This window comes from Sycon ciliatum, chromosome 4, assembly GCF_964019385.1.
Source record: "Sycon ciliatum chromosome 4, ocSycCili1.1, whole genome shotgun sequence".
Lineage (NCBI taxonomy): Eukaryota > Metazoa > Porifera > Calcarea > Leucosolenida > Sycettidae > Sycon > Sycon ciliatum.
The window spans coordinates 16,843,620-16,871,467 of NC_088646.1; the positions used below are offsets into that span (position 1 = coordinate 16,843,620).

The following is a 27,848-nucleotide window of genomic DNA, read 5'->3' on the forward strand; positions in this document are numbered from 1 at the left end:
CACAGAATTATCATAATCGAGAATTTCCTAAACTGAAAAGAGCAATGAAATCCACTTGCATGCACAGGAGCAATTTTGCAGTATGATGCGCAGCTCGGGAATACACCTGTTGGCAATGGATTACATTCCCATTGGAATTCCTATTCACGTGGGAGTCACAGAAGCAATTTGGCAGTGTGCTGCGCAATGCGGCATGACCTGCAATTCTGCGTGCGATGCAAACTCGCACAAAATACCATTCACAGAATCACGACAAGACGTAAGCGATGCAACAGCGCCTTGCTGACGTGCCTCAACTTGTCAAGTCAAAGCTCAATGAGAATGCGTTTGTCGGCTACAACTGGTACAAATGTACAAGCAATTTCTGAAAATGCTCCTGTGAATCCTGCTTTAAATGTTCCTCCTCCACTCTCCCCCCCCCCCCCCTCCACACCCTCAGGGAACTTGGCAAGGAAGGGTGGTCTTCCCGGTTCCCAACATCTATTTGCAGTTTCTCGTCTCCACTATGTCTTTTCAATGGGGATTTGTACGTACCATAAAAGCAAGCCTAAAATGAACAGCACATTTGCCGTTCCTCCACTGGGGAGGATGCGTTCCACAGCTATCCTGACAAGATATTCCGAGAAGCGGTGCTGAGTGCAATCAAGAGTACATGACCTCCGGGGTTATGTACTCTTGGTGCAATGCATTGTGAAACATCTGGCTTAAAAGTTGACAACAACGGCGCACGCACATAAGCAACGGCCACCTTACCTGTACTGTAGCAGTACTTCCGAGTTCCCGTATGGGAGTTCCCTCACTGTGTGTGCAATAGCAGCCTCATCAAACCAGTTCAATGCGACGCGGACAGTCCGACACTGAGGAGGACATTGAAGAAGTCAGAGACAGGAAGAATGGTTGATTTACAACTCAACTAGCAAGGCTGCACACCCACGAAGTTCCACTCACCATTGTGCCGTCCTTCTTGGAATGCAGAAATAACGCTTCTTCTCGAGAACGCAGCCTGTGACAGAGAAAAAGGAAGGAGCATCGCCATCAGCATTGGTCCTCTGCTATCATCGATTGCCGATTTGCACAGTTCAATCTAACAAGACTGAGGACGTTCAAGAACTCCCCATCCATACCATCATTGGAGTACTTGTAAGAGGAAAGGTCAGATTGCCCAGTTCCACCCAGCATTCCTGGATGCCAGGATAGATGTGCTGCCCTCCGCCCCTCCCTTCTACTGCCTGGAAAGGGCAACATATGTGACAGCGTTCACCAGTACAGTCGGAAGAGAACATGGGAGAAGGCAAAAAAGGGCAACACACATGAATCCCTTATAAACAAGCAGTGGCAATTCTAGCACCAGCAATGTTTATTGTTGGACTTACATGTACATCCCAGCCATTGCCGCCGGATTCAGCGGCTTCTTCTTCTTCGTCTCCCATCTTGGAAGCACTCCTTCCCGTAAGTTCAGTCCTGGGAGTACAGTCGGAGGAGGACGTCGGAAAAGGCAAAAAAGGGCAACACACATGATTCCCTTATAAGCAAGCAGTGGCAACTCTAGCACCAGCAATGTTGGACTTACATCCCAGCCATTGCTGCCGGATTCCCACGCTTCTTCTTCGTCGTCTTCCAGTTCCCAGGTTCCATCTTGCAAATACTCCTTCCCGTAAGTAAGTGCAGTCCTGGCCTGGGTGGATGCGCAGTACATTGACGATGGCGGAGATGGAGCAGGTCAGGGAGCCCTACAGGGTCCCGAGAGCAGATTGCGGCCAAATTCGGGACGATGCCGGACGCCAGTCAGTATGAAGTAGCGAATTGCGGATCGCCACGTAGATTGGGGTCGCGGGGTCATAATTCACGGGCACTACTCGTACGTTGCTCCAAAAAAGGGCACTGCACTGTTCCACAGTTGCTGTTAGCGGTCCCCAAAGGCCCTTGGTAGGCCGGTTATTGGGTCACGTGTCAACAAAGTGTCAACAAAGTGTCAACAACGTGTCGACCACGTGTCTTTAGCGGTACACTAATTTTGGTGTCCCCAAACTGAAAACATCGAGCACCAGTATGGAAAGGCTTTAGACAGAAAGCCTTTCCAACAAGAGTGTGCAACTCCGGATCTCTCCTGCACAATCTGCAGATACTCCGCGCCCACGGCGGAATTTTTTGTTTACGTCACCTTTTTTCAGAGAAACGCGGCTTTGCCGCAGAGCAGTGTGAGAGCACGTGCTGGGCACCGACCTTGTAGTGTAAAGCTAGCCCGGCCAAGTGCACGAGGGAAAACTCTCCAAAAGGCTCGCAGCGCGTGCGTCGTCGAAAAGATTACGTCAACAAAAAATTCCGCCGTGGGCCAACCCATCCGCGAGTTGCACACTCTTCATTCTACTCTTGATATGATCGACCCATCCATGATCCAGAGCACGTGCCGCTCACGTGTGTGCATGATCGATCGTGATCGTGATCGCGATATCGCGTGATTCATATCGCGCGCCGGCCCGGGCCCGCGCCCGCGAAACGCCGAGCGCACGTGCACAATCGTGCTTTACGCACACAGCATGCACGCATGCAACGCGATACGGTACAGCTCACAGGTTACGCAACTACCGGAACATCATGCAAATTCGTGTTTTTTTTCTCTGTTTTTTTTTTCTTCGAAGCAAAAGTTTCACATGAAGTCATTATGATACTTTTTGATAGTGACAATGTTGGAAAGACTAGCTGCTAAAAGTAAAAGCTGATCTGAACATGCTTATGCATACTTTCGTTGGAAACAAGTGATAACTGTGCATGTGGCCAAGCCGCTTCCAGCAAAAGCCTGCGAAACAAGCCTCTCTCCAGGGAAGACAGAACCACCTTTGGATAAAAATAGTATAGATAGAAGATTAAACGATGTGAGCAATATTTGTATTGGCTTGTAATGGAAGCAGAATTATGCTTCTTGCCCTGTATGCCCTTAAGCGTTGCAAGTATGCTGCAAGCGGAGGTCCTGGGCTCTCTTGGGCCTCATCGGCTAGAGCCAGCGTAAGACTGTTCCATGAGCATGACACCTTTGCTACCCCTCCCGCAGAACCGCAGCTCTCTCCTAGCCCTTTCGCAGAACCAGCAGAACCAGCAGAACCGCAGCTCAAGAAGATCGGTGTCGGTGTATTGGACTCTGGGCAGTACGGGAAGAGCCCCACGTACAAGTCATTCTGGAATGCACCTCAGAGCACTGAGGTGGTCCCCCTGGGAAGATCACGGTGGCAGATCCAGTTGAGTTACAATATTGGTATACACCAACGCTTGTCCGACATCAAGTGCGTAGTGAAAAGCAAGCCGGGGCTGATTGTTTGCTTTGCCAATGCACCACACATTTACAAAGGAGGAGAGCGTTCTGTTGATACAGATCTGAATGGCATTCTCCCTACTGTCCACTCCGATCTTCTACCAATGTTCCATCACTACCTGTTGCAAGTCCCCAATGAGGAGAGGTTGCTAGATGATCTCAAACACCACAAGATCCGCATCCTTGACCTTCATACTGGGCTCCGTGATGAGTGTCACTCCATTCGTACGGCACTTGATACATATGATACATTCATGGATGGCTTGAGGAGCTTTTGCTTCCAGGCGGCCTACCAAGTTGATCATCTCATCGCCCAGGGTGCTTTACATCCAGTGACCATTCCAGAAACGTTCTCTGGCATCTGGAGCCGGTACCCGGGTGTGTTTGCGAATGTTGATCAGCATGCATTGTGTGCTGGCCTGGAAATGCTGCCAGGCAAACTAGCAAAGGAGTTTGAAAGCAGCAGGCCCGAGGAGGGTCAGTTCCCTCCCCTGTACGCCACCTCGGACATGTTGCAGAGTTGTATTGATGCGGCTAGTGCTGACGCTCATGGCATGCAGTCAAGAACATTGCGCCAGCGGCTGCACTATTTCAAGTCGGACTACAGTGCTGTCTACCACTGGCTGGATCAAGATGATTTCGCGCCGCCACCACCGATGCGTACTGATCTCACCTCGCCTGCGACACCGGCCAACGACATCGGTGAAGAGGATGATGTCAAGCGCTTCATGCTGATGCGCCGTGCCTATGTCACCCCGACTGGAATAAAAGTCGGCAAGGAGCAGTTTGAGCTGTCCAACCGGGTTGTTCGCAAGTACTGGGCACATAGGGACCGCTTCTTGCGCGTGCGATTCTGCGACGAATCTCTGCAGTGGTATCCCACCTCTGCGCAGGCTTTGGATCGTGCTGAGCGGATTTTAAAGGAAGGTCTGAAGGCGTGCGGGCGTCAATATGAGCTGGTCGCGTTTTCCGCTAGCCAGGTAGGTGTTTCAGATAGAGATACAAGTAGTATGCAGTGTGTTGATCAACACACACACATGCGCTACTACCAACATGAAAGATATTTCTATTTCTCGCTGGAGTGCATTTCAACAGTACAGACCAGGCCACACTAGCTATAAACTGTTTCTGGTAGCACGACTGAAATTGTAAATGACGTAGCCAGCTGGGGGTTTTCAACTTTTTTTTGCATGATTTTGTTGTCCTGGTACTTATGAGTTTGTATGCACCCCTATGTACGTCTGCAACACTTACTGACAAGAGTCGATAAAAGTTCGCATGTGCACTCGGGACAAATCAAGCAAAAGCCAGATGTGCTGGCGCAAGAGATTGACGATTTTGGTGGCCGACTACAGGGCGTGATGCGGGCAAGTTTCGCGATGAAAGCAGCGCGCCACCACGCACTGACCTGTAGGCACAGTCGCGTACTCTCTGACTATGGACTCTTGTTACTGAGCACAACAGAGCACCTGACAAAGGGAAATGATGCTGTGACCCATTGTGGTCGCAGTGCTGGGCTCTGGCAGCACAAGTTGGCACAATGCCGGAATCCTAGCATGGTCTGCTCGAAGAAAGCCCCTTAGATTTCATGTATATGTACACTTGTACTGAAAAACGTGTTTACAGTCGTTGTCCAAAAAGGCGGCCGTTCGGGCTGTCAGAAGCAAAATACTTCTTCGGTCTGATCTCATCACACTCTTGTTCGGTGTGAGCTTTGCTCCGAGGGGATTTGTAATTTTTCTTGCACATGTATTTTAAACATGTGTACCTTTTCATGCAGGTGATCCATGGTTTTGAACACAGTGTGAAACTGTAAATCTTGCATAAAATCTTGCCTTGGTTCAAAGCGGGACTTGAGTAGAAAAAGGTGTACATGCGTTTGAAGAGTGGATTGACGTGTAAGTGTGCCGCCTGTGTGCATTGGCTACACGCATACATATAGATAGTCCGTCTTGAATAGAAGCAGGCTGGTTGGAATGAAAGCATGGCTGAAACATCAGCTGATAATACATGTAGTAATACAGACAGGCAGGCAGGCACAGGCAGGCAGGCACAGGCAGGCAGGCAGGCACAGGCAGACAGGCACAGGCAGGCAGGCAGGCACAGGCAGACAGGCACAGGCAGACAGGCACAGGCAGGCACAGGCAGGCACAGGCAGGCAGGCAGGCAGGCACAGGCAGGCAGACAGGCACAGGCAGGCACAGGCAGGCAGGCGCAGGCAGGCAGGCACAGGCAGGCAGGCACAGGCAGACAAGTCACATACAATCGTATCATTTGAGCCTATGGCCGTATAAGCTGGCTGCATGTACATGTATGTCTGTATGTGCACTCATGTGCGTGTGCGTATGTATTATGTATGTACCATTATGTTTTATTTGTGCCATTCCGTGCTTGAATTACATGCCGTGTTGAATTGGTTTTCGTTGGTAATAAAACGTCTGTGAATAACATGTTTCTACGTGTGTTGCTTGCCTTCAGCTCCGCCAGCAGTCAGCATGGTTTTTTGCTGCCACGCCGGATGGAGAATGTACGGCTGAGATCATACGGCAAGGTCTTGGGGATTTTTCTAAGATTCGCAATCCTGCCAAGTACTTTGCACGGCTCGGCCAGTCGTTCAGTGCCACGTATCCTGTTCGCACGATTGAGAACATCCAGGACTATGTCCAAGATGTTGATGATGTCGACAATGGCACTAAGTACATATTCTCTGACGGCGTTGGAAGAATATCGGCAGAGGTAAGTCACTGCACTCCGCTGTGCCTGGATACGTGAGGCGAATGGGGGTTATGGGTGGGGGGGGGGGGGGGGGTGTGCGCTCGCTGGGGACGTTGGAGGACAATCTTGACACCTGCTAAACAGGAGTGAGCTTGTCCTTTCCTGTTCTTGAAGTTAGAGTTTTTTTTCTAATCAGGGTCGATATCTGTAGTGTGCAATTAGTGCTGAGTCGGGTAGCATTTTCTTCGGGTATCGGGTTCGGGTAGTTTTCCCCGGGTAGCACGGGTACCCGATCGGGTAATGTTTCCATGGTAACATCACAGTGCACCCCTTCCCTTACACACTGGGTAGACATGCGGAGTATTACATGAATTTGTACGCGTGCACTGTACATGGTGTCATCTGCGACTTCGGGTTTTCGGGTACTATTCTGTACCCGTCTACACGAGGTCGTCACGGGTAGCACGGGTACCGACTACCCGTACACACCCCTATGTGCAATTGTGAGGTGGCCACGCCGCTGCATTCCACTGCTTTCCTCCCGTAGATCCCAGAAATGACGGAGTTACGATTTATTGAAAAATAGAAAAGTTTCGATCGAAAATTGTATACTGTATAAGCAGAGATATTCGTCTGGAATTTAATTTCGTCTTTTTCGTCCAAGGAGCATTTAGACTAAATTAAATGCCGGACTAATGCTGATTTGTCCAGCTTTTCAATGCGCTCTGATGATCCATGGACTAAATTTTCAACCGGACGAATTCCCTTTCTTTTGAGTTGGACGAAATTATTGACCGTCTAAATGTTCTGCCTGTACAGTCTACTGTCCACAAAGGGTAGAGCTGGGTTAGCTTGTGTCAGTTGGCGCCAGGTTTGGTCCTGGGCCGCGGTAAACATGGCTAACTTATAACTATTCCATTTACCAAGAGTACATGAAAACCAGAGTGTGCAGCTTGGGGCCTTCTCTGCTATGGCTGTCTGTCACGGCGGAATTCCGTGATTACATCATTTTGGTGCAGATCTGAGGCGGGAAATGGCGTAGTGCGTACAACTGAGCTGCAGTTGTGCAGAAAGACACCTGCTTGAATCCTGCTTGTAGTTGTACACACTACATCACTAAAATGATGTAATCACGGAATTTCGCCGTGACAGCAACCCATCCGAGCTGCACACTCTGGTTTTCATGTACTCTTGCATTTACTTATTCCGTGCAGTGATGGCCATCAATCACCTTGGAAACCTCTCCGCTGGCATATCCTTGTATTTCCACATACTCGGACGCGCTCTTACTCATTCTACACATTCACATACACATGCATGCGTGCACACACACACACACACACACACACACACACACACACACACACACACACACTCACGTCAAGACTCACATTGTACGATTGACCCTGATGTATAATTACACCAAGAGAATAGTTACCAAAGAAGAGCACAAGGCAAGCTTTTGTCAAAGGCGAAGCGGAAGAGAGAGAGAGAAAGTAAAGAGAGTTTCTGCCTATGTTGTCGAGCAATCTCTAAGCCCTACGTTTGACATGCCATGCCATAAAGGTCAAATAGTACGTTAGTGTTGAAACGATCTCACCGGGTACTCGTTAGCTCGCTCGCCAGAAACTCGGCTCGTTTGTGCGGCCAGCTCGTTTGCACTAACGAGCACCGTACACCATACTCCGTACATATTTCAGTACATTTCGATCGGGGAGTCGTAAAATATTGTACAACTCTCTGGTCGATCGAGAGTCCAGTCCCGAGCAAAGTGAAAATCACTCGCAGTTACAGTGACTGTATACCTGCACGACACTTGAGTTGTTTCAGTTGTCGTTTCAGCTTTGGTGGACTCCACTGATGTCTTGTTCCGCATCTGCTAACCTGTCGCAGGACACGCTTCGGTCAACTCTGCATTCGAGTGAAAGTTACGCTCAGTCGTTTGGAAGTTCTCCCGCGATGCAGCGAAGAACAAGGCTACTTGCAATCGTTGCAAAACAGTCTATTCTTACAAAGGCTGCTCAAAGACGGCGCTGAAAAATATCTCGACACCAAACAGCAGTCCGAAGTGAAGCAGCAGGAACCCCAAATGTCGGCGGTGATAATTTGAACCAGATGAAAAAAAATCGAACTGTATTAAATAGAAAAAATATCCAAAAAATCATCCGAGTTTCAAATTGCACACCTGATGAGCCGTCACAAACCATACGGCGAAACGTACGTCGTGTGAAACAACTTGTTTTGTAGTCAACTAGTCCATCACAATGTCATGCATGAGGAGTACTGTAGGAGTTTGGCTTTCGGCTTGTACAATTCGTTTTCGCAAAGCTTTCCTTTCTTTATTTATCTTTGATATTTATGACCCACCCAAGTTGGGTGGTGTGCTGCTTTGCTGCTTCGAATTGTAGTTAGACCGCTTTGTCAAATATCGTACTGGTCTCTTCATCGTCCAGTAACAATCGACATTCTTTGTTCCGTTGGGACTGTAGCTTTTGCTTGTTTTCGTTGCGCTTGCCTTCCCCTCTTTGGTCTTTCTATAACCTTGAACCTTCCAAGTTGGAAGGCTGTCGGTTAGCGCTACGGAGATGTGTTGAAGCTAGGTGTCAGGACGTCGAATGTTTCAGTACTCTGTCAGTTTTGTGCCTAGTTATTGCACTTTCTGACTGTATATAGTATCATGTTACAGTGATGGAGAGTTACTCTTAACTCGTATCGATATGTCCTTTTCTCTTCTACAAAAAATGATTATTTGCATTTTTTGTCACATCAATGAAACTCGTTAGCTCGCTCGATAGCTTGCTCGGTAGTGGAACTGATCGCTCGTTTGTTATAGATACGCTCGTTTCAACACTATAGTACGTACATGTATAACTATCTTACAGCCCTACAACGCTCCCTGTCCCAATGCCATGAAGGTCAAGCAGTGCGTATTACAATAGCTATACCTATTCACAGTGTGCATTGTACATGTTCTAGTAGTCCGTGACTCAGGAGTAACACATGCATAAGGGCTAAGGAGCAATCTCCTAAATACCAAGTCAGGCGTGATTAGTTGAAGTGCAGATGAAGACGTACTTACATGTATGTAACCGTTCATTACATGGCACAGCAAGGCAACTAAAGTACTTGTAGTGTGATTTAAGGCCACACGTTTTTATTTCTATGTTTCTCGTCACCTGAAAATCTAAAAACGTATGCGAGAGGTGGAAAAAAAATAAAAAATGACCGAAAAATAAAAAAAAGTTTATTGTAGACCTTTGTTCACACTAAAATCCACCAATGCACCTGCAAAATAGCATCCATAGTTAGCAACTAGTCGGTGGTAGGAGTTCTGTCACAATATGTGCATGTGTGCAGCAATAAAAAATGCCGTCCTTGCATCATGTGTCGCGCAGGCCAGGCCACATGTGCATGTGCATGAGTGTGCTGGTCCCCACGTGCACAGTCCGTGCAGCACAGTTTTTTTCTTTTTTTCTTCCAGACTCCTGAATCGTATGCGCGCGGGTGACGAGAAACATAGAAATAAAAACGTGTGGCCTAACCACTTGGAAAACAGAACTCCGCGTGGCCATAGTACGGTTATACCACTGGCACCTGCATTCTATGTTTTGTCGTTTCTTCTGACAAGCTCTGCACGTGTGTGTGTGTGTGTGTGTGTGTACGCGTGCACATGTGTGTGTGTGTTTGTGTGTGTGTGTGTGTACGCGTTCACATGTGTGTGTGTGTGTGTGTGTGTGTGTGTGTGTGTGCGCGTGCACGTGTGTGTGTGTGTGCGTGCGTGCGTGCGTGCGTACGTACGTGTATGTGTATAGCTGGCGCGAAATGCGAACGAGGCTTTATTCGGCAAGAAGGATTCAGATGAGCCAAAAGTAAGTGTTTGTAACAGGCACATGGAGTGCATATAGTGTTCTTGTATTGTGTAAGTGGATGAATCATGTGCCTTGGGTACACGAATGGTAACACACCGGTTTCATTTTGTCGGACCTGTCCCACTGTTGTCTAACTGATCGTCAAGAGGATAGCTGCTGGGATTTGCATTCTTCATCTTTTATTGAGAGTCTACATGGTTAGACGAGAAGGCAGAATGTGTGTATCTAAAAAATGAACAAACAAACAAACAAACATGCTTCACTCGTCAGGGAACGCTGGCCTGCGGAGAACAAAACTGTCACCGGAGGGAGAGTCATTGGCGAAGAGTTGTTCAGACTGTGGCTTTCGTATCGTCCACGTGTCCAGGACATTGGAGTCCTGACAACTATCTCACTACATTGTGCTGTTGTCTAGATCCTGAAGAAATCCCATAGAATGGAAGCTTCACAACCGGTAGCGAAAAATGCACTGATTCCAATGGCGAAGGTCCCAGGTTGATCAGAGCAGCCGTTCCCGAGTTATAACAGCTTAAAATGTTCACTAAATTTGGTGACATCAAGATGGCATCATTATTAAACTTGCCCAGAATAAGCCATCTCTGTGACGTCAGAGAGAGATAGACGTTGTATGGGAGTAGACGGGGAAATAGCAGTATTATTGGCTCTCCATTGTCCCAAAGAAATGGGGTGTTTTTCAAACTTGGGTATGGGACATATAGCACCCTATCGGTATCCCGACTGGAAATATTCTGGCAAGGAGTTTGTTGTTGTAGATAAACAAAAAGGAAATTGGTTATTTCTTCCTTCCTCTTCTTATGTGCAGGAGAATAGGTGCGTTGCATCAGCTTTCCAGATGCGCTATGATGGCTACAAAGGCGTGGTGAGTGTCTATCCGAATATGAAGAGTGACAGAGGGATGGAACTGCGTGGAAGCATGAAGAAGTTCGACAGTAGTGGCCATGGTGACTTGGAGGTGAGTCCAGAGATGTGTGTGAATTCTTTCTGGGTTGAATACAATTCCAGTACGTACATAATTGTGACACTGAAATTTCAGCCAATGTCATTATTTCACGTTTGGGGCATTGGGGGAGTACGAGTCACGGGGAGGTTTCCTGAAGAATATAGGGAACAACCCTGGTTTGAACAATGCTATGAGTAATTGTCATCATTGTAACTGCGGAAGCGCTCTATGAAATCAAACTCAAAGGGTGATATGAGCACCATGGGCAGGGACTTTGGAGCATATTCTACATTGGTGCGACTATGGAAAGGTGTGTGTGTGGGGGGGGGGGGGGGGGGTTCTGCGGGAAATTTTTAGGAAAATTGGGCTCAAACAGGCCATATTTCATTGCTTCAAAAATCACGAGATAAATTATTGATGTGGCTTTGGCCGAACCTGCCGCACCGGTTCCGATGTCCCTTCTGGACCAGTTGCGATCACATCACTGTATCTGTACATGTGTATGTCCAGCTGTATTTTTAACACCAAGAGTACATACGGGTAAGGTCCCTGGGAGCTTATGTACTCTAGGTACTTGTACCACTTCCAGGGTGTCAAGGGCAGTGTATGTTGAGGGCGACAAATATGCACTTGAGGTCGGACTTCACCGAGCGCGACTAGTATTGCGTTCTGCCATTCTCCGTTGACTGGTGTTTGGCGATTGTACAGACACACACCAAGCTCCAGTGTACACGTTACAATTGCAAACCTTGGCCGAGCTTTTAAAAGTAATTTTGTACAGCAATGGATTTTCAGTCGGCTTGTGCAAAGTCTACAGTTTTCTTTAACTTGTCATGTCTGTTGTATGCTGTCTGTAGGTTATTCGTGCAGCTGAGAGAATGCCGGGCTACTTGAATCGGCAGTTCATCACACTGCTGTCGGCACTTGGAATCGAGGATGACGTATTCACTAAGTTACAGGAGGAGATGATTGATTCGTTGAAGAAAGTGACTCAGGATCGTGAGGTAACTTACTGCTAAGAATACATACCTTCCCAGAGTGTGCAGCTGCTGATGGGTAGCTGTCATGACGTGTTTTCAGAAGTCCGTCATGTTTCATGGTGTGATCACCCATATGCATGCACTCGAGACACGAACAGCTCGGCAGTGTGCAATGCAGTTTGTGTACAGCGAAGTGCATTCATCTACCTCGACCTGTTTAAACAGAACCCTTTCAGGGCACACAGTCGAACACATGTTTCACTGTTGCTCGTCGCGATTTAAGCCAGCCTTTAGGGTTCGTTAGGCGTGCGATTCTTTACAGGGTATGCTGCGTTGAGGTTTTCTTGATACAACTGTGGCAACGTTAGAATTTATTTTGGGCGCAAGGGTTGTGTCCTGCAAAGCTCAGTCCAACTGAGTGTATCACGAGCCATGGATTTTTGTGTGTGTGTGTCCTGGGTTAGCTACTGTCCTGGGTTAGCTACTGTCCTGGGTTAGCTACTGATGGCAGAGAAGAGTGTGTACAGTCCGTTTCAAAAAGATTTGCAATCCTGGGGATCGCCCGCGGAGTTTGGCGTCTTACCGTATGAGCACTCGAGCGCTGCCTGGAAAAACTCACTGTGAAATCGAAGAAATATTCCGCGCGAAAGCATGAAAAATGACAACTCACTCACGCTGATACAGTCATGTACGTCTGTCGTCTGGTTTACAACAAACGAGTTCTTCCTCGTATCGATAATGGAGTCAGAGAGGACATGTCGAAACGAAAGTGTTGTAAATGTTGACGAGCGGCATGGGTTCCAATTTGTTTTGTGACCAAAATAGTTTCTTTGAGCTGCGATGCAATTTACTCACCGTGTGACGAAAACGACATCGACACGGACTCATTCCCAAGGCCATGACTTGGCAAAGCTATCCGTGTGACTTCGACGACATTTTGAGAAAAGTAGACGCTTGTGAACGCTGATAGAAGACGGCGTTGACTGCTAAATTCAAATAAATTGGCGATCTTGAAATACTAGAATAAATCTCAAAAAGCTACAGCACGATGACTTCCATATTCACTCACCCCCATTGCAGTGTTGTGGGTGTGTTCACATGGCGTGAGCCAGTCAAGTGTCAGTCAGTTCGGCAGGAAGCGCGAGGTCCAACAACAACAACAAGTCGTTTGGTGCAGCCATCTTCTTTGTCTTGTACCAGCTTGATCACCAAAACAATGAAGAAAAAAAGTTTGACTTGAGGATAGGTTGGGATTTGAACTCACAACTTCATGGTCAGCAGACAGCATTCATAACCACAAGGCCAAAAAGGAAGGGATAAATCGTGGGTTTTGATAAAAAATCGATACTGGCTTCCTGGGCAAATTGTAAACCATGGGAAAAGGCCGGAAACCTGGCCGAAATTCTAACTCCTTAACCCTTTACCGGTCTACCATAAGCGAATCGATACTATAGTATCGGTACGTTTGGCCCTCATTTTTTTTGGGGTCTTGTTGCTAGGAGACAGCTAAAATGGCGCTCTACGCGTAGCTGATGTCCAAGGCTTTCTGACGATGTACAAAACAACCATGCTTACCATACAAATTTTTGCCGTATCGATCGACTGAAGTTTGTTGAAATTGGAAAAGACGACAATCCGCCATGCGCGCATTTCAAGAATGCGAGTGCATCTCTTGGGGCCGTGTTTGACAAGCGTTCTAAGAGCAGTAACTTCACCAGTCCAGGCTGGATCTCCCGGGAGGTTTTGCAGTGTAGTGTGTTGAGAAAAAGAGCTCCGTTGAGTCCTGCTAGTTCAAAAATATATCGTCCACGAATGAAGAAACAAAATTCTCCAAACAGAGAGGAAGCCTTCTTGCTGCCGACACGGCAACAGCGACTGTCACAAGGACTCGTCAGGTGCGATCAGCTGATTCGCCTGGCCGTGAGAATCACGGCATGCGTAAGCTCGCGCCTGAGTACTCATCTGAGCGAGAGTGAATCTGACGCGAGCAGCGCTGAGATGAACAAACCGAAACTGCGATATCGTGGAATGGGAATTGCTGCTGCTGGCGTATCGCCCATGGCGAGGTGTTGGTGTTCAATGGTGGTATTGTAGAGAGCCTACCTTTCTTGTAAAGACGTAGCCCTTACCTGATTGTTTATCGTGCGACTTCAGCTCCATCACGAACTTGGTATGCCCTTCGTGCTGTGATATTCGTGTATTTCATTCGCAATTGTATTTTCTCTCACCTTGAAGGGCTACCATGGGCCCTATCCTTGCCTGGACCTAGTCATATTTGAATTTTCTGGACGCGTTCAGGCATACAGATTTTGAAAACATATGGTTTACCCATACCTACATCACATGGTTCTTGAGTTATTGCTGGTTGTGTGTACATGTATTTGCGTGATCACCCCTCACATACATTGAGTTAGACCGGCAAAGGGTTAAAGGGGAAGTTAAGGCAAAAATTAAAATTTCACCAGTTGTAGTCTTCGGGGTGCTGAGTCGAATGGTCTTGGTCCGAGGAAGCTGAGACGCTCCCTTCCTACTTGAATCCCAATCGAACTCGCGCACTTCCACCGAAACTGGGTGACTGCGCCCTACTAGATGGGGATTTGTATGCAAAATGTCACTAAAAGCGCCATTTCGTTCTTATAAAAGCACGGATGACCGCGATTGGCCCATATGTTAGCGATGTCAGAGTGCCGTACCACGTGACCTCCACGCTTGTCGCTGGATTCCCTAGCAACCAGCTGAAATGATGGCACAAAAGGCCAGTACGGCAGAATGCCAGTCGCGGCCAGAGCGTGCAGTACTTGGCACGCGGGATATTCAAATGTGACCTGAAGACGTCAGTGACAAGCTTGGTCGTGACTATTGCCACGAAAATAGAAGATGAACTTTCGTATCCGCGTTTGTGCGGGCGCGCTGCGCCTACGGAGCTGGGAGTATGGCCGCCGACAAGTTAGCGTATGTTCAGTCGCCTTTTTCATCTCTTGCGCTGCCTGATACGGGTTTGATTTTAGTTCCATCGTGTTCCCCGTCGTCCAATTTAGTTTGCTGCCAAGTTTCACCGGCGTATCACGCCGCGCACCAGACTTGTAGTATTTTTCGCGACAGGTACTCCATTGCTGGATACACCGCCATCATGAGTGTTCGTCCAGCAAAGGGACAGGCGGTGAAGATGTTTTGTCGAGTCTTGGACTCAAGGAGGAGCAGTATTGCAGGATAAGCCCCTGCCTAGCATGATCGGAAACGTTTCAAATGCATTGGTGTTAGAACTGATGAAGTTCAAAGCGGACCACAACCAGGATCATAATCTACTTGTCGAACTCTTCTTGTCTTGGAGAATGGCCAAATCACAACTCATACTTCGGCTACTCTTCAACAGTCTTCTTGAATTTCTCCAACAGTTTGCAGCAACAACAAAAAAAACAGTACAGCTACGGTATGTACATTTTGTACAGTGCGCAAGATTATTCATGAGCCGCGATCCCTGTTGTCAAGACCGATTTTGTGCCGTGGTGAGATCTGGTTTGTGTACAGTGCGGCATGGTACTTTTCGACAATGGCGGCGCTTACCCCGCGCACTCTAAACTGGAATAAGTCCACTATATTTGCTCCGATTTGCTTCAAACTTTGCCAGTATACTCTACTTGTCTTCAGGAATCGGATGGTATTACAATATTTGCCCGATTCTCAAAACAGAAATTTACCCTGACATCGCTACATATGTTGTAGTCTTTGGGACGCTGAGTCGACTGGTTTTGGTTCGAAAAGGCTGCGATGCAGCGTTCCTCCTTTATTCCCAATCGAACATGGTTGAAGAAGCGGTCACGTGGTCCTGGGTGCCCAAATCACCTGGTCACCACGCCAGCAGGTGACAACTTTCACACCAAGGTTCAACTCGGGTTCAACTCGAGTGACAGGACTGCACCCAAAAAAGGTCAAACAGGCTAGTAAGTTGTACCCTGCAGGCACGGTGACCAGGTGACTGGTGTACGCAGGAGCACGTGACCGCTTCTTCAACCATGTTCGATTGGGAATAAAGGAGGAACGCCGCATCGCCGCCTTTTCGGACCAAAACCAGTCGACTCAGCGTCCAAAAGACTACAACACATGGGCCAATCGCGGTCATCCGTGCTTTTATAAGAACGAAATGGCGCTTTTAGTGACATTTTGCATACAAATCCCCATCTAGTAGGGCGCAGTCACCCAGTTTCGGTGGAAGTGCGCGAGTTCGATTGGGATTCAAGTAGGAAGGGAGCGTCTCAGCTTCCTCGGACCACGACCATTCGACTCAGCACCCCGAAGACTACAACTGGTGAAATTTTAATTTTTGCCTTAACTTCCCCTTTAAAAAGGGGAAGTTAAGGCAAAAATTAAAATTTCACCAGTTGTAGTCTTCGGAGTGCTGAGTCGAATGGTCGTGGTCCGAGGAAGCTGAGACGCTCCCTTCCTACTTGAATCCCAATCGAACTCGCGCACTTCCACCGAAACTGGGTGACTGCGCCCTACTAGATGGGGATTTGTATGCAAAATGTCACTAAAAGCGCCATTTCGTTCTTATAAAAGCACGGATGACCGCGATTGGCCCATATGTTGTAGTCTTTTGGACGCTGAGTCGACTGGTTTTGGTCCGAAAAGGCTGCGATGCAGCGTTCCTCCTTTATTCCCAATCGAACATGGTTGAAGAAGCGGTCACGTGGTCCTGCGTGCCCAAATCACCTGGTCACCACGCCAGCAGGTGACAACTTTCACACCAAGGTTCAACTCGAGTTCAACTCGAGTGACAGGACTGCACCCAAAAAAGGTCAAACAGGCTAGTAAGTTGTACCCTGCAGGCACGGTGACCAGGTGACTGGTGTACGCAGGAGCACGTGACCGCTTCTTCAACCATGTTCGATTGGGAATAAAGGAGGAACGCCGCATCGCAGCCTTTTCGGACCAAAACCAGTCGACTCAGCGTCCAAAAGACTACAACATATGGGCCAATCGCGGTCATCCGTGCTTTTATAAGAACGAAATGGCGCTTTTAGTGACATTTTGCATACAAATCCCCATCTAGTAGGGCGCAGTCACCCAGTTTCGGTGGAAGTACGCGAGTTCGATTGGGATTCAAGTAGGAAGGGAGCGTCTCAGCTTCCTCGGACCACGACCATTCGACTCAGCACCCCGAAGACTACAACTGGTGAAATTTTAATGTTTGCCTTAACTTCCCCTTTAACGGCTGCTCCAATTGTTCCGAAACCTTCACAGAACAATTTGCCGTGTCCTAACAAGCCATTCTATGTACTTTGTTGTCCAAATTTCCCTTATCTTCATACTTTTTAAGACCCAAACCTGATTGTAAATCTTTTTGAAACAGACTATAATGGCTGCTATTCTATACGCACCATCTCATGTACATGACTGTACCCGAGTAGTTTTGATTGTGGAGAACCAGGCAAGTTCTTGTGTGCGTACGTGTGTGTGTGTGTGTGTGTGTGTGTGTGTGTGTGTGTGTGTGCGCGCGTGTGTATGTGTGTGTGTGTTGTGCGTGTGTTGTGTGTGTGTGTGTGTGTGTGTGTGTTGTGTGTGTGTGCGCGTGTGTGTATGTGTGTGTGTGTGTGTGTTGTGCGTGTGTTGTGTGTGTGTGTGTGTGTGTGTGTGTGTGTTGTGTTTCTTATCTCGTTTGTACAACAGATTGCCCTTCAAACACTGTACATGCATGGCTGCCATTTGCCGAACAACCCGCTCAATAGCGTAGTGGACACGTTGAAGAGTGGTGTGGCACCATCGGCAGAGCCATTCCTGCGCAAAGGTCTCTTGGCCCTGGCCCGCTTCTCCCTGCAAAACCTGCGCGATCGCACCTCTATCCCGGTTCAGAAAGCTGCTATTCTGATGGGAATCATGGATGAAGAAAGGGTTCTCCAGTCTGGCGAAGTGAGTTATAATGTAGTGCAAGATTATGCACTTTCAGCTACCGGTAACTCTTCCTTATTTCTTAAAAAAGTTGAGTATGGCCGATTATATATACATATGGGTGGCTGTGCATGACTGTGTGTGCTTGTGTATGCTTGTGTGTGCTTGTGTATGAGTGCTTGTGTATGCATCCTATTCCCATCTGTTTGAGTGGGTGCTTGCTTGTTCCTTTGAATGTTATTGTTCCGATTGCGTACTTACTTTTAACCTTCCCTGTTGCGCAGATCTTTATTGCTGTGCGAAACCCAAGCAACGGACATGCGGAGTTTATTGAAGGTTAGTATGCTGTGTGTGTGTGTGTGTGTGTGTGTGTGTGTGTTTGGTGGTCGTTAATGTAACTGAATTCAGTGGTTTTCCGACTATATTGACATATTGATTGGTGAATATCCATTCAGTTTTCTCTGGACTGCCCGTAAAAGAGGCCCTTCTCCATGATGATGATGATAATGGTGGTGGTCGTCAGGTGGTGGTGGTAGAGGCGGCGGTGGTCAAATAACTCCTCTGTCTTGCTGTGCTGACTACTGGCCTTCTCTATTCGCTGGCCATTTATCATGATTGTGTTGTGCAGGTGATGTCATTGTTGGCAAGAATCCATGCCACCACCCAGGTGATATTCGTAAGCTACGTGCAGTCAACCGTCCGGAACTCCATCACCTTGTCGATTGTCTTGTCTTTCCACAGGTTGGTGTCTGAGCAGTGCATGCAGATGTGTTTCTTTGCGACAGTGGTTACTGTGAAAAAGGTTTATGTGTGGTGTGAGCATTCTCTCTCTCTCTCTCTCTCTCTCTCTCTCTCTCTCTCTCTCTCTCTCTCTCTCTCTCTCTCTCTCTCTCTCTCTCTCTCTCTCTCTCTCTCTCTCTCTCTCGCTCTCTCGCTCTCTCTCTCTCTCTCTCTCTCTCTCTCTCTCTCTCTCTCTCTCTCTCTCTCTCTCTCTCTCTCTCTCTCTCTCTCTCTCTCGCTCTCTCGCTCTCTCTCTCTCTCTCTCTCTCTCTCTCTCTCTCTCTCTCTCTCTCTCTCTCTCTCTCTCTCTCTCTCTCTCTGTCGCTCTCTCCCTTTGTCTCTATTTTGACTGTTTACGTCTGTGTTTTGCACTGTGCTATTGTTTGTATGTACCGTAAAGTACCGTTGATCCGCCCCCACGCCATGTCGCTTCCCAGCTGGGTTTTCGGCAGGGGGCGGGAATTAGATCAAGGCTGTCAAGTGCAGTACGATGTACAACAACGTAGAGGATCAGACTCAATGTGCTGGATTGTGCACATTTTGATCCTGGATTGGCAAGTATTGTGTACAGCAGTGCATGCGTCGGTTCAACATCGTATTTCGTTGTATACGCCGAAGTCGCTTCACAAGGAGAAAATCGACAGGGGGCGGGAATTAGAGAGGGGGCGGATCAACGGTACTTTACGGTATGTGTACATGACATTGTATTGAAATGCGTGTTTTGCTCATGAGCTTCAAATTAGGTTTTTGGCCTTTCTTTTTAGACTTAGTATAATAACACTGTACACGCGTAAAGTGCGGTCGTCTACGTCATACTCCCTGAAGTGTGCATTGACTAATAGCAGCATGCTGCACACAATTCTATAAGGTTGCTGGTCTCTCATGCTCCTGTGTGTGTGCTTAGGTGGGCACGCGTCCGCACACCGATGAGTGCTCTGGGTCGGACTTGGATGGAGACCTGTACTTTGTTTCCTGGGATCCAAGACTCATTCCGGCAGAGAACTATGAGCCGCTCGACTACACAGCCGGTGTACCTGAGGAGAACAATGAGGATATATCGGATCCGAACACCATGACGAAGTTCTTTATCAAGTACTTGTCCGGCAGCTCACTGGGCCGTATCTCCAACGCTCATTTGGTACGTTACTGTTCATCAACTCCTTAGTGAAATTTACGTCTGTCTGTTTTCCGTCCGTCCATCTGTCTGTTTGTCAGTCTGTCCGTTCACTCTGTCTGTCTGGCTGAACATGCAACTGTAAATATCAGAACCACACAGTTCATTCTGAAGACTACCTTGATTTGTCGTAAATTTAAATATACCGCTGTTCATCAGAGTCCAGTCTTGCTCTCATTATGTGGTTCGCCTATCTACAACTTCAGTTGGGTCTAGATTTGTACACATGCGTTTAGCAAGGCATGGGGCTTGCCATGGAAACCTCCCAGAGTACCGTAAAAGTCCGTAAATAAGTACCTGCCCGAAAGAAATACCCCCTTCATTCTTTTGGCTCTGTCTGTTGAAGTCAAGTCAAGCCCGATAAACATACTGCCCGAAATAAGTACCGGTACGGTGCGCACATGCAGCATGTAGCATGTACATCGACATGAAAACGACTTCTCCACTACGCACAAGTCAGGTCCGAAAGTTAGTTCGTGCCCGAAAGTCAGTACCCGTCCGGAAGTTAGTACGGGTGTGGTCACTAAATTCGAAAGTAAATACGTACTTATTTACGGACTTTTACGGTATGCTGATGCAGTGCTGCACTCCTTTTCCGTTGTCTTCAGCGAGGCAAAAGCCAAAAGGGCTACTCCAGTTTGTTCCCCAGCAAGATAGTATGATAGACATGGTATGATAGCGTGATACAGGCTATGCCAGTGTGGTACATGTAGCATGACAGTGTGATAGCGTGATTGCATGACATCATAACTGCATGATAGCATGATTGCATGGCATCATAACTGCTTGATAGCGTGATTGCATGGCATCATAACAGTAAACTGCATGATAGCGGGTCATTCGGTAGTAGTTCTTGCCTAGCTACACATTTGTCTGCTAAGTTTGCTCGACTAGTGTTGTGCTGTAGCCTCTTGTTGGCTTCCTCGTGATAAGCTCGCTTGCCTACTGCTGCTGCTATTTGTTCGTACAGATCCAGCGATCTCTACAGGGGGGTTCCAGTTTAGTCGAAAAATGAATAGCTGATACATGTACATCCACATGCGTACAGTCGTCAGCAGTACATGTTCAAAAATTAGGGGGTTTTGCGGAACCCCTGGAACCCCTCCTGGATCCGCCACTGTAACTGCATGATAGCGTGTCAGTATTGTTCTTTCGGTAGTAGTTCTTGCCTAACTACACATTTGTCTGCTAAGTTTGCTGGACTAGTGTTGTGCTGTAGCCTCTTGTTGGCTTCCTCGTGATAAGCTCGCTTGCCTACTGCTGCTGCTATTTGTTCGTACAGGCACAAGCAGACAAGCTAGGTGCCAAGGATAAAACATGCATAGAGCTGGCCAAGCACTTCTCGTGCGCCGTGGACTTTCCTAAGACCGGAAAGCCGCCCCGTGTTCCTAATTCTTGCTTCCCGGTCAAGTATCCTGACTTTATGCGACCACAATCCGGTGAGTACCGTGGTCACCCACATTTAAGCCCATGCGAGCGAGTTTTTGGCACATTTGAAATTTGTTGAAGGTCGATTGGTCTCACATATAGGCGCATGTGCTTGTAATTGAGTTACCAGTGTGGAATTTGGTGATTCCACATCAAATCCTCTAAAGATAGTATCATGGTGGCGTCCGTGTGTTGCGGGATTGGGTTCACTTATAAGCCCATGTGCTTATAACGTTTTGTGAGGGTGCGCCTATGCCCGGATAAAGGGATACGGGCACGTGGAGGGTGCGCCTATGCCCGGATATAGGGATACAGGCATGTGCGCTTTAATGCGCGTCGCTACGGGTAGTTCTACTGTCACCGCAAGAAAAAGAAAATCGTTCAAGCTCGTCACCAGCGCCATCAGTATTCAAGGACTCAAGAAGTTTTCACAAACCAGTTTTCGCTCGTTCTCTTCAACTTAATTGCAAGCAACTAGAACCAATGAAACGTACAACAGCGCAAGGGTGATAACCATTACAACTAAGCGGTCAATTTAGCGAAGAAATAGTTAGCATTTAAAATGATATGAACTGTGCATAGTTTTGCCTGTCGTACGCAAAACACCAAGGAAGCATTTCCAAAACGCAGGACAACTGGAGATCCCAGTTGCCAGTTCTGCTTGCACGGATGAAGCGAAGAAGCGGGCCGACCATGTCAATATACGATGACCAGAACTTGAAGTTGGGAGATTGCTGTGCTTGCCCTTGGCAGAAATCGAGATAGGACTTGTGCAGATCTTTGGTGTGCGGTGATTCTGCAACATCCTTCAGGGTTGCAGGCTTAACACTTGACTGCAAGTTCTTCAGTAGCGGAAGCAACTCATTCTTCAAAGCTGTTAACTCGTCATGACTAGATGCTTCTACAAACTCCTTCCACCGTGCTCGCTCCAGTGCCTCGCACACAATCTTGTGGAAGCGAACGGCCCTGTTGTAGTGCTTCCCATCAAGGGCAGATGACACTGCTGCAGATCCAGCTACGCTGGATTCGACCAGAAGGTCCAACAGGCCAGCATCCCGAAACCGCTTCCCAATTATTTCCAGGAAGGTGCAGGAGACATGAAATGCACCCATCCGCAGAACGACAGACGAAAATTCCTCAGGTCGTTGGACAACAATGTCAAGCGCCTTGGCGTATATGGCCTGGTTCACGACGACCAGCGAAAATGACATGCCAGCACTGCCAGCACTCTGACATCCGGCCAAGCACTTAACGAGCACTGCATACACAGTCGAATACTCTGTTGGTGAGGAGTCGACAGTTGGGCAATAGCCAATAACAGATTGTGGTGGAGGCGTGGATGACGTTGTTAGAGCATTGAAAGCTGACCATGCTGGCACTTTCTGGGAGTTTGTTGTCACTTCACCCGCCACGATTGGCTTCATGATGTCTCCATCGTGGCAGGCCCTTGCCAGCTTCCAGCCAAAATCCACCATTGCCACGATGTCGCTGGGCGAGGATTGGCTGCTCAGTGTCGCATCTGGCAGACGCGCATATCGAGGCGGATTAACCTTCGACGTGCATACGATGTCGGCAATCTGCTCCGTTTCATAGCATAGTGCCCGCCTACGCTTTCTGGGCGGCTGCGGCTCGGGTACTTCAACCTGCTGTGCATGAATAGGCTCGGTGTTGTGTTGCAGGCGGGGCTGAACAACAATGGCGTTGGTGCAGTGCATGGCCTTCTTGCCATCAAGGGTTTCCTCATTTAGGTCATTGTTGTCGACCACATGAAAGAACGGCAGGCTGCTGTCAATGACATCAGGAAGGCTATCAATGTCCTGCCCGCGGCGAACTTTCTCCTCTGCCATGCCCGTTTCATGCTCCAGCGCTTGTGAGTAGGCGATGGAATGGCCGAATCTATTCAATATAGATACGAGCCTCTCACTCCGGAACAGATGGTGTACTCCAATGCCGAGGATAACATGTTTGGGTGGGACAACTCTAGTGCCACAGTACATTATGTCTTGGGCAATGGAGCATACGCGGCGGTTGAAGGGTCTGCTCCCGATATCAATTGCGCCCCGTTGTAATGGGACATCGTGGTACATATCACTGAGGAGCCACACAAGGAAGTTAAAAAGCATGCCCGGAATGCAATCCTTGGCATCACTCAGTGACAGGCCGCTACTCGTCCTCCGATGCCCCCAGCAAGCAACACGCAATGATCTTGCAGCATGATAGATGCTGTGCAGCTCCTGCTGGTCATGCGTTACTTTAGCTGCGGAGTGGCTCACCTCTTCGACAAAGTCCTCGTCGCTGTCTGCATTGCGGCCAGTTCTACTACCATGGAGCCGTGCAATTATGTCACTAGCTCTGCCGGTTGCATAAACAAGTTCCGATCGATTCCGGGCAGATGGGCGTGCAAAAGTGACCGTGTCACCGAATTTGCTGACTAACAGCGCCTTGACTTTATCAGTCCGAGCACACTCACCAACAGCGGACGTGTACTGCGAGACAATTGCGTTCATGCTGAGAGAACATTGCACTCGTCGAAGAGGTTGACTGCTATGTTCTCAACAAACTGGAACCGGCCATTACGATACTCCATACTTCCTGACTCTGAGTCTTCGAGTGCTTGGTCAGATACCTCCATGGCAGCACTCGTATCAGTGACAGTCGCACTCGTGGCTGATGAGGATTCCTGTACGAGCTTGCATAGTGTAGTCTCTCGCACATAATTCAAGTAACAATATTTATGGTAGAATACCTCACGCGCGCGCGCGCGATAAGACTGCTGGCTCCACTGATGGCAACCAGGATTCTCTTGTCCTTCCGGATGGCTGCAGCTCTCCGAAGTTTAGTCTCAGCATCCTCCGTCTGGAGCTGTGATGCCGTCTGCTTGTAGGTGCTCTTGGGGACCTTCTTAGACAAGCTACCACAAAAAATGCAATTCCTACGTCCCGGTTTGATCAAGGGAGCTTGAACAGATTGCCGTGTGCTATGTTTCTGCTGCACTGGCGTTGCGGGCTCCTTTTCTGCCATCCTTCTACTCCATGGCAGACACTAGAAATGGAAAGAAGTGGCCAAAGAAGACGAGCTGTGGAAGAATCTGTCAGCTTTCAACTTTGTTTCAAGCTCGCCAAATTCAAAAATCGCCACGTGCGCGGCATGAAAATTATGTGTGACTTTTACGCATGCTCAAAATGGGAAAACACGAGATCTGTGCAGATCTGTTCTTCAGCCGAAGAGAAAACCACCCACTGTGAGGCTCAGCACCACCGCACCGACTCACTTCTTTCACCAAGACACCCCTCCCCCTCAGCTGGCTCTATCGGTACATGCCAACGAAACTTGGTACCACCCGGGGGAACGAATAATATTTGAGACACAGTTCAGCCTGTTGGCCTGCGGACTGCTGTAGCTGTGCACTGGTACGGTATGCGATGTACAACTGCTGGATTATAACATTGAATTATGTACAGTTTGAGCGATTTGTTGCAGAAAATCGCTGCTGGAGCCGGAATTCAAGTGCCGGATTAAAGCATAGAAAATGAACTGAAAAAATCCGTTTTGCCAGAACGTGTGCTGGTTTGCAAGGGTGCTGGATAAACAAGTGCCGGATTAGAGAGGGACGACTATACAGTCAGACCTAGCATAACCGCACACATCCGTTTTCCACAAAAAATATCCGGATAGGCGAGGGAACCGGATAATCGAACACACGTACTGTATGTATGCATGGCATATGCTGTAAATCAGTAACCAGCGATTTTCGTCCGGATGGCGGGGGATCCGGATAAAAGAGGACAGGATAAGCGAGGTCTGACTGCACTAGGATTCCACGTATGGTAGGGAAGCGTACCATGGGTCATCCTGCATAACGTTTCACCATGCCGGTTAGAATCGTTACAGCAGACCTAAAATTCAGTCAAGAAAAAAACTCAATCATGTACGACCCTTTGTTGTACTGCTTGCGGAACGTTGGTGTAAAATCTCTTTTTTCATGGATCAAAGCGTGGTGCCCGCCGTGTGCTGAATGCACAGTCATAAAGTAAGATCTGCTGCTTCACAAACTTCAGCTATTTACAAGTCCTCAGTGTTGTACTTGAAGTAATCTGAAGCTGGAGTCGCATCGCCCACCGAGGCCGTTCAAACACGCCCTTGTAAAGCCACTTTACAAAGCAGGGGACCCGAAAGTTGCCACTAATTACAGACCCATGTCATTGTTACCAATTGTTGCGAAGCTGCTTGAAAAGGTGGTACATTGAAGTAACTCCATGTTTGTCTTCTGTACTTTCTACTGGTGTCTTGCTATGATTAGTACTAACGATACGATAGCGATTCTGCTGTTCATGTCCTGCTTTAGAACATTACAAATCAGAGAAAGTGATTGGTCGTTTATACCGCTCAGCTAAGGGTAACATAGAAGAGGCAACTATCCTGACACCAGAAGCATTGCGAATGGAAGGACACTGGCAGCCTGACCAAGACTTTCAGGTATGTTGACTGACCGTATGAGCAGCACTTCTTTTATACAGTAAACTGATACTGATACAGACTTGAGTAAACTGATACTATATAAACGAACTATTTATTTCTGTTTCTGGACTAGGGGTGGGGGTTGGGGCTCAACCCCCTTGGCTTTCCCAAACTGCTGCTCTGTTTCTCTTGTCGCTTTTTTTTGTGGTGGCCCGCATGCCATAGGCCACAGCAGGTGTTTCATGGAGATAATTGACCCTGGCATCGTGCTTGAGTCCGGCTGCTGGTGAGATCACGTCAAATGCGGCCATGCTGGCAATTATGTACCAGTGTTACCCACCTAAAATTACCGACGAATTCCTTGTGGCTGACTCTGTGTGTGTCCGTGTGGTGCATGTAAGTGTGGTACATGTATGTACGTGTGTGTGCATGTGTGTGTGTGTGTGTGCGTGTGTGTGTGTGCGCGCATGTGTGTGTGTGTGTGTGTGTGTGTGTGTGTGTGTTCTTATGGTGTTGTTGGCCCACTCAGCATGACGGTTATGCCAGTTTCCTCTCCGAGGCAGACGACGTACTCAGCAGCTATAGCAAGCAGGTCGGTCAGCTTATTGAGCACTTCAAAGTGGGGAGTGAAGCGGAGCTGTTTGTCGGCCTCATCGATCCCATTGAGCGGAGTGAGAAGTCATCACGCAACCTTCTCGAGCTTGGCCATACCTACTGGCATGACTTGCGCTACTTTGCTCAGATGGAAGCAAACCTGTTGATCCGGCGCTTCTACAAGCACTCGTTCTTGGAAGGAAGAATCAGTCCGCATGGCGATGCATGGCTTGCTAAAGAGGAGCACTTTCTGGGAAAAGCGTCCGCTTGGTATAAGGCGGCGGTGTTTGAGATCAATGAGTCGAATAGTTCAGCCAACAGCCAGCGCCATTGCTTGTCCTTCCCGTGGATAGCGCACAGGCAACTCTGTCATCTCAAGCAGCGGCAGCAGCGCTATCGCCAGGCTCGCGTGCTTGTTGGGTGATGCGCTCGTACTAAACTGCGCCAACTATGACATGCTTGCAAAGTACATGCGTTACAGTGTACTCAGTATTCAAGATGCAAAGTACATGCGTTACAGTACAAGATGGAAGTGTTCCAGCCACTGGAGGCTTAGCTGCCAGTCCCATGTGCCTCACTGAATCACCAGTCACTGCAGGCTTAGCTGACAGTCCCGTGTACCTCACTGAATCACCAGCCTCTGCAGGCTTAGCTGTCTATGTGCCTCACTGAATCACCGGCCTCTGCAGGCTTGGCTGCCAGTCCCATGTGCCTCACTGAATCACCAGCCTCTGCAGGTTTGGCTGCCAGTCCCATGTGCCTCACTGAATCACCAGCCTCCGCAGGCTTGGCTGCCAGTCCCATGTGCCTCACTGAATCACCAGCCACTGCAGGCTTAGCTGACAGTCCTGTGTACCTCACTGGATCTTCTGTAGAACACAACGATTGAAAATTTACCTCTCACAACATTGACAACCGTTTGTTGGCTTCATGCCGGCTGGTCCACGGTTCCGGCTTTTTTTAATCTGCTCATGAAATGTTCATCTTGGCTCATACGTATTTCACTCCTTTTCTGCTGGTTCAGAAGAATGGATGTGCTCTCTCTCTCTCTCTCTCTCTCTCTCTCTCTCTCTCTCTCTCTCTCTCTCTCTCTCTCTCTCTCTCTCTCTCTCTCTCTCTCTCTCTCTCTCTCTCTCTCTCTCTCTCTCTCTCTATCTCTCTATCTCTCTCTCTTTCCTTGAATTTGTCAGCATAGTTGTCACTTGCAGAGACTTTCGCTCATCTGCTGGCTTTCCGCCCGGCGATGGGCTCACCACACCTGCTAGAGACTCTGCCAGTCACGCTGGAGTGCGCTGTCTGCTGCGCTCAGTTCCATTCTTGCTCGTGCTAGTGCGAGCCTGCTCCCCTACCCCTTGATCTATATTGCATTTGTATATTTTGTTGTGTAGGCGTACTGGACAGTACTAGTTGAGGACATCAGTGTCACTTTTTAGTTTGGAATCTAGGAGCTGCTATCCCAGTACTTGAAGTAGTACTATTTCTTTGTCATGTCTGCCAGAGTTGCAGAAAGCAGTAACTTAGACGTCTGCTGGCAGTGCTGTGTGTGTGTGTGTGTGTGTGTGTGTGTGTGTGTGTGTGTGTGTGAGTGTGTGTGTGTGAGTGTGTGTGTGTGAGTGTGTGTGCGTGTGTGTATGTGCGTGCGTGCATCGGCAGATCCTTGACCGAATCTCTTCCCTCCAGGTTCGTCGCATGTGGG

General features: G+C 48.2%; 1 protein-coding gene across 1 annotated transcript; it reads left to right on the top strand.

The window, feature by feature from the left end:
- Window positions 1–2,650: 2,650 nt before the first annotated feature.
- Window positions 2,651–27,674, top strand: LOC135814725 (uncharacterized). Its single transcript, XM_065327894.1, has 12 exons — window positions 2,651–4,287; window positions 5,786–6,043; window positions 9,835–9,891; window positions 10,715–10,864; window positions 11,710–11,856; window positions 17,500–17,739; window positions 18,003–18,054; window positions 18,347–18,459; window positions 19,403–19,636; window positions 20,955–21,111; window positions 25,446–25,576; window positions 26,088–27,674. Exons 1-12 carry the CDS (start codon window positions 2,914–2,916, stop codon window positions 26,574–26,576), a joined length of 3,402 nt encoding a protein of 1,133 aa, XP_065183966.1. The 5' UTR covers window positions 2,651–2,913; the 3' UTR covers window positions 26,577–27,674.
- Window positions 27,675–27,848: the final 174 nt, after the last annotated feature.

What these genes read in the sequence shown, in the direction of transcription:
- LOC135814725 (XM_065327894.1), top strand. Translation starts at nt 2,914, where the DNA reads ATGCTTCTTGCCCTGTATGCCCTTAAGCGTTGCAAGTATGCTGCAAGC. An exon ending in AAGTGACTCAGGATCGTGAG is followed by an intron (nt 11,857 to 17,499) that starts GTAACTTACTGC and finishes TTTGTACAACAG; the next exon opens with ATTGCCCTTCAAACACTGTA. An exon ending in ATTGTCTTGTCTTTCCACAG is followed by an intron (nt 18,460 to 19,402) that starts GTTGGTGTCTGA and finishes GTGTGTGCTTAG; the next exon opens with GTGGGCACGCGTCCGCACAC.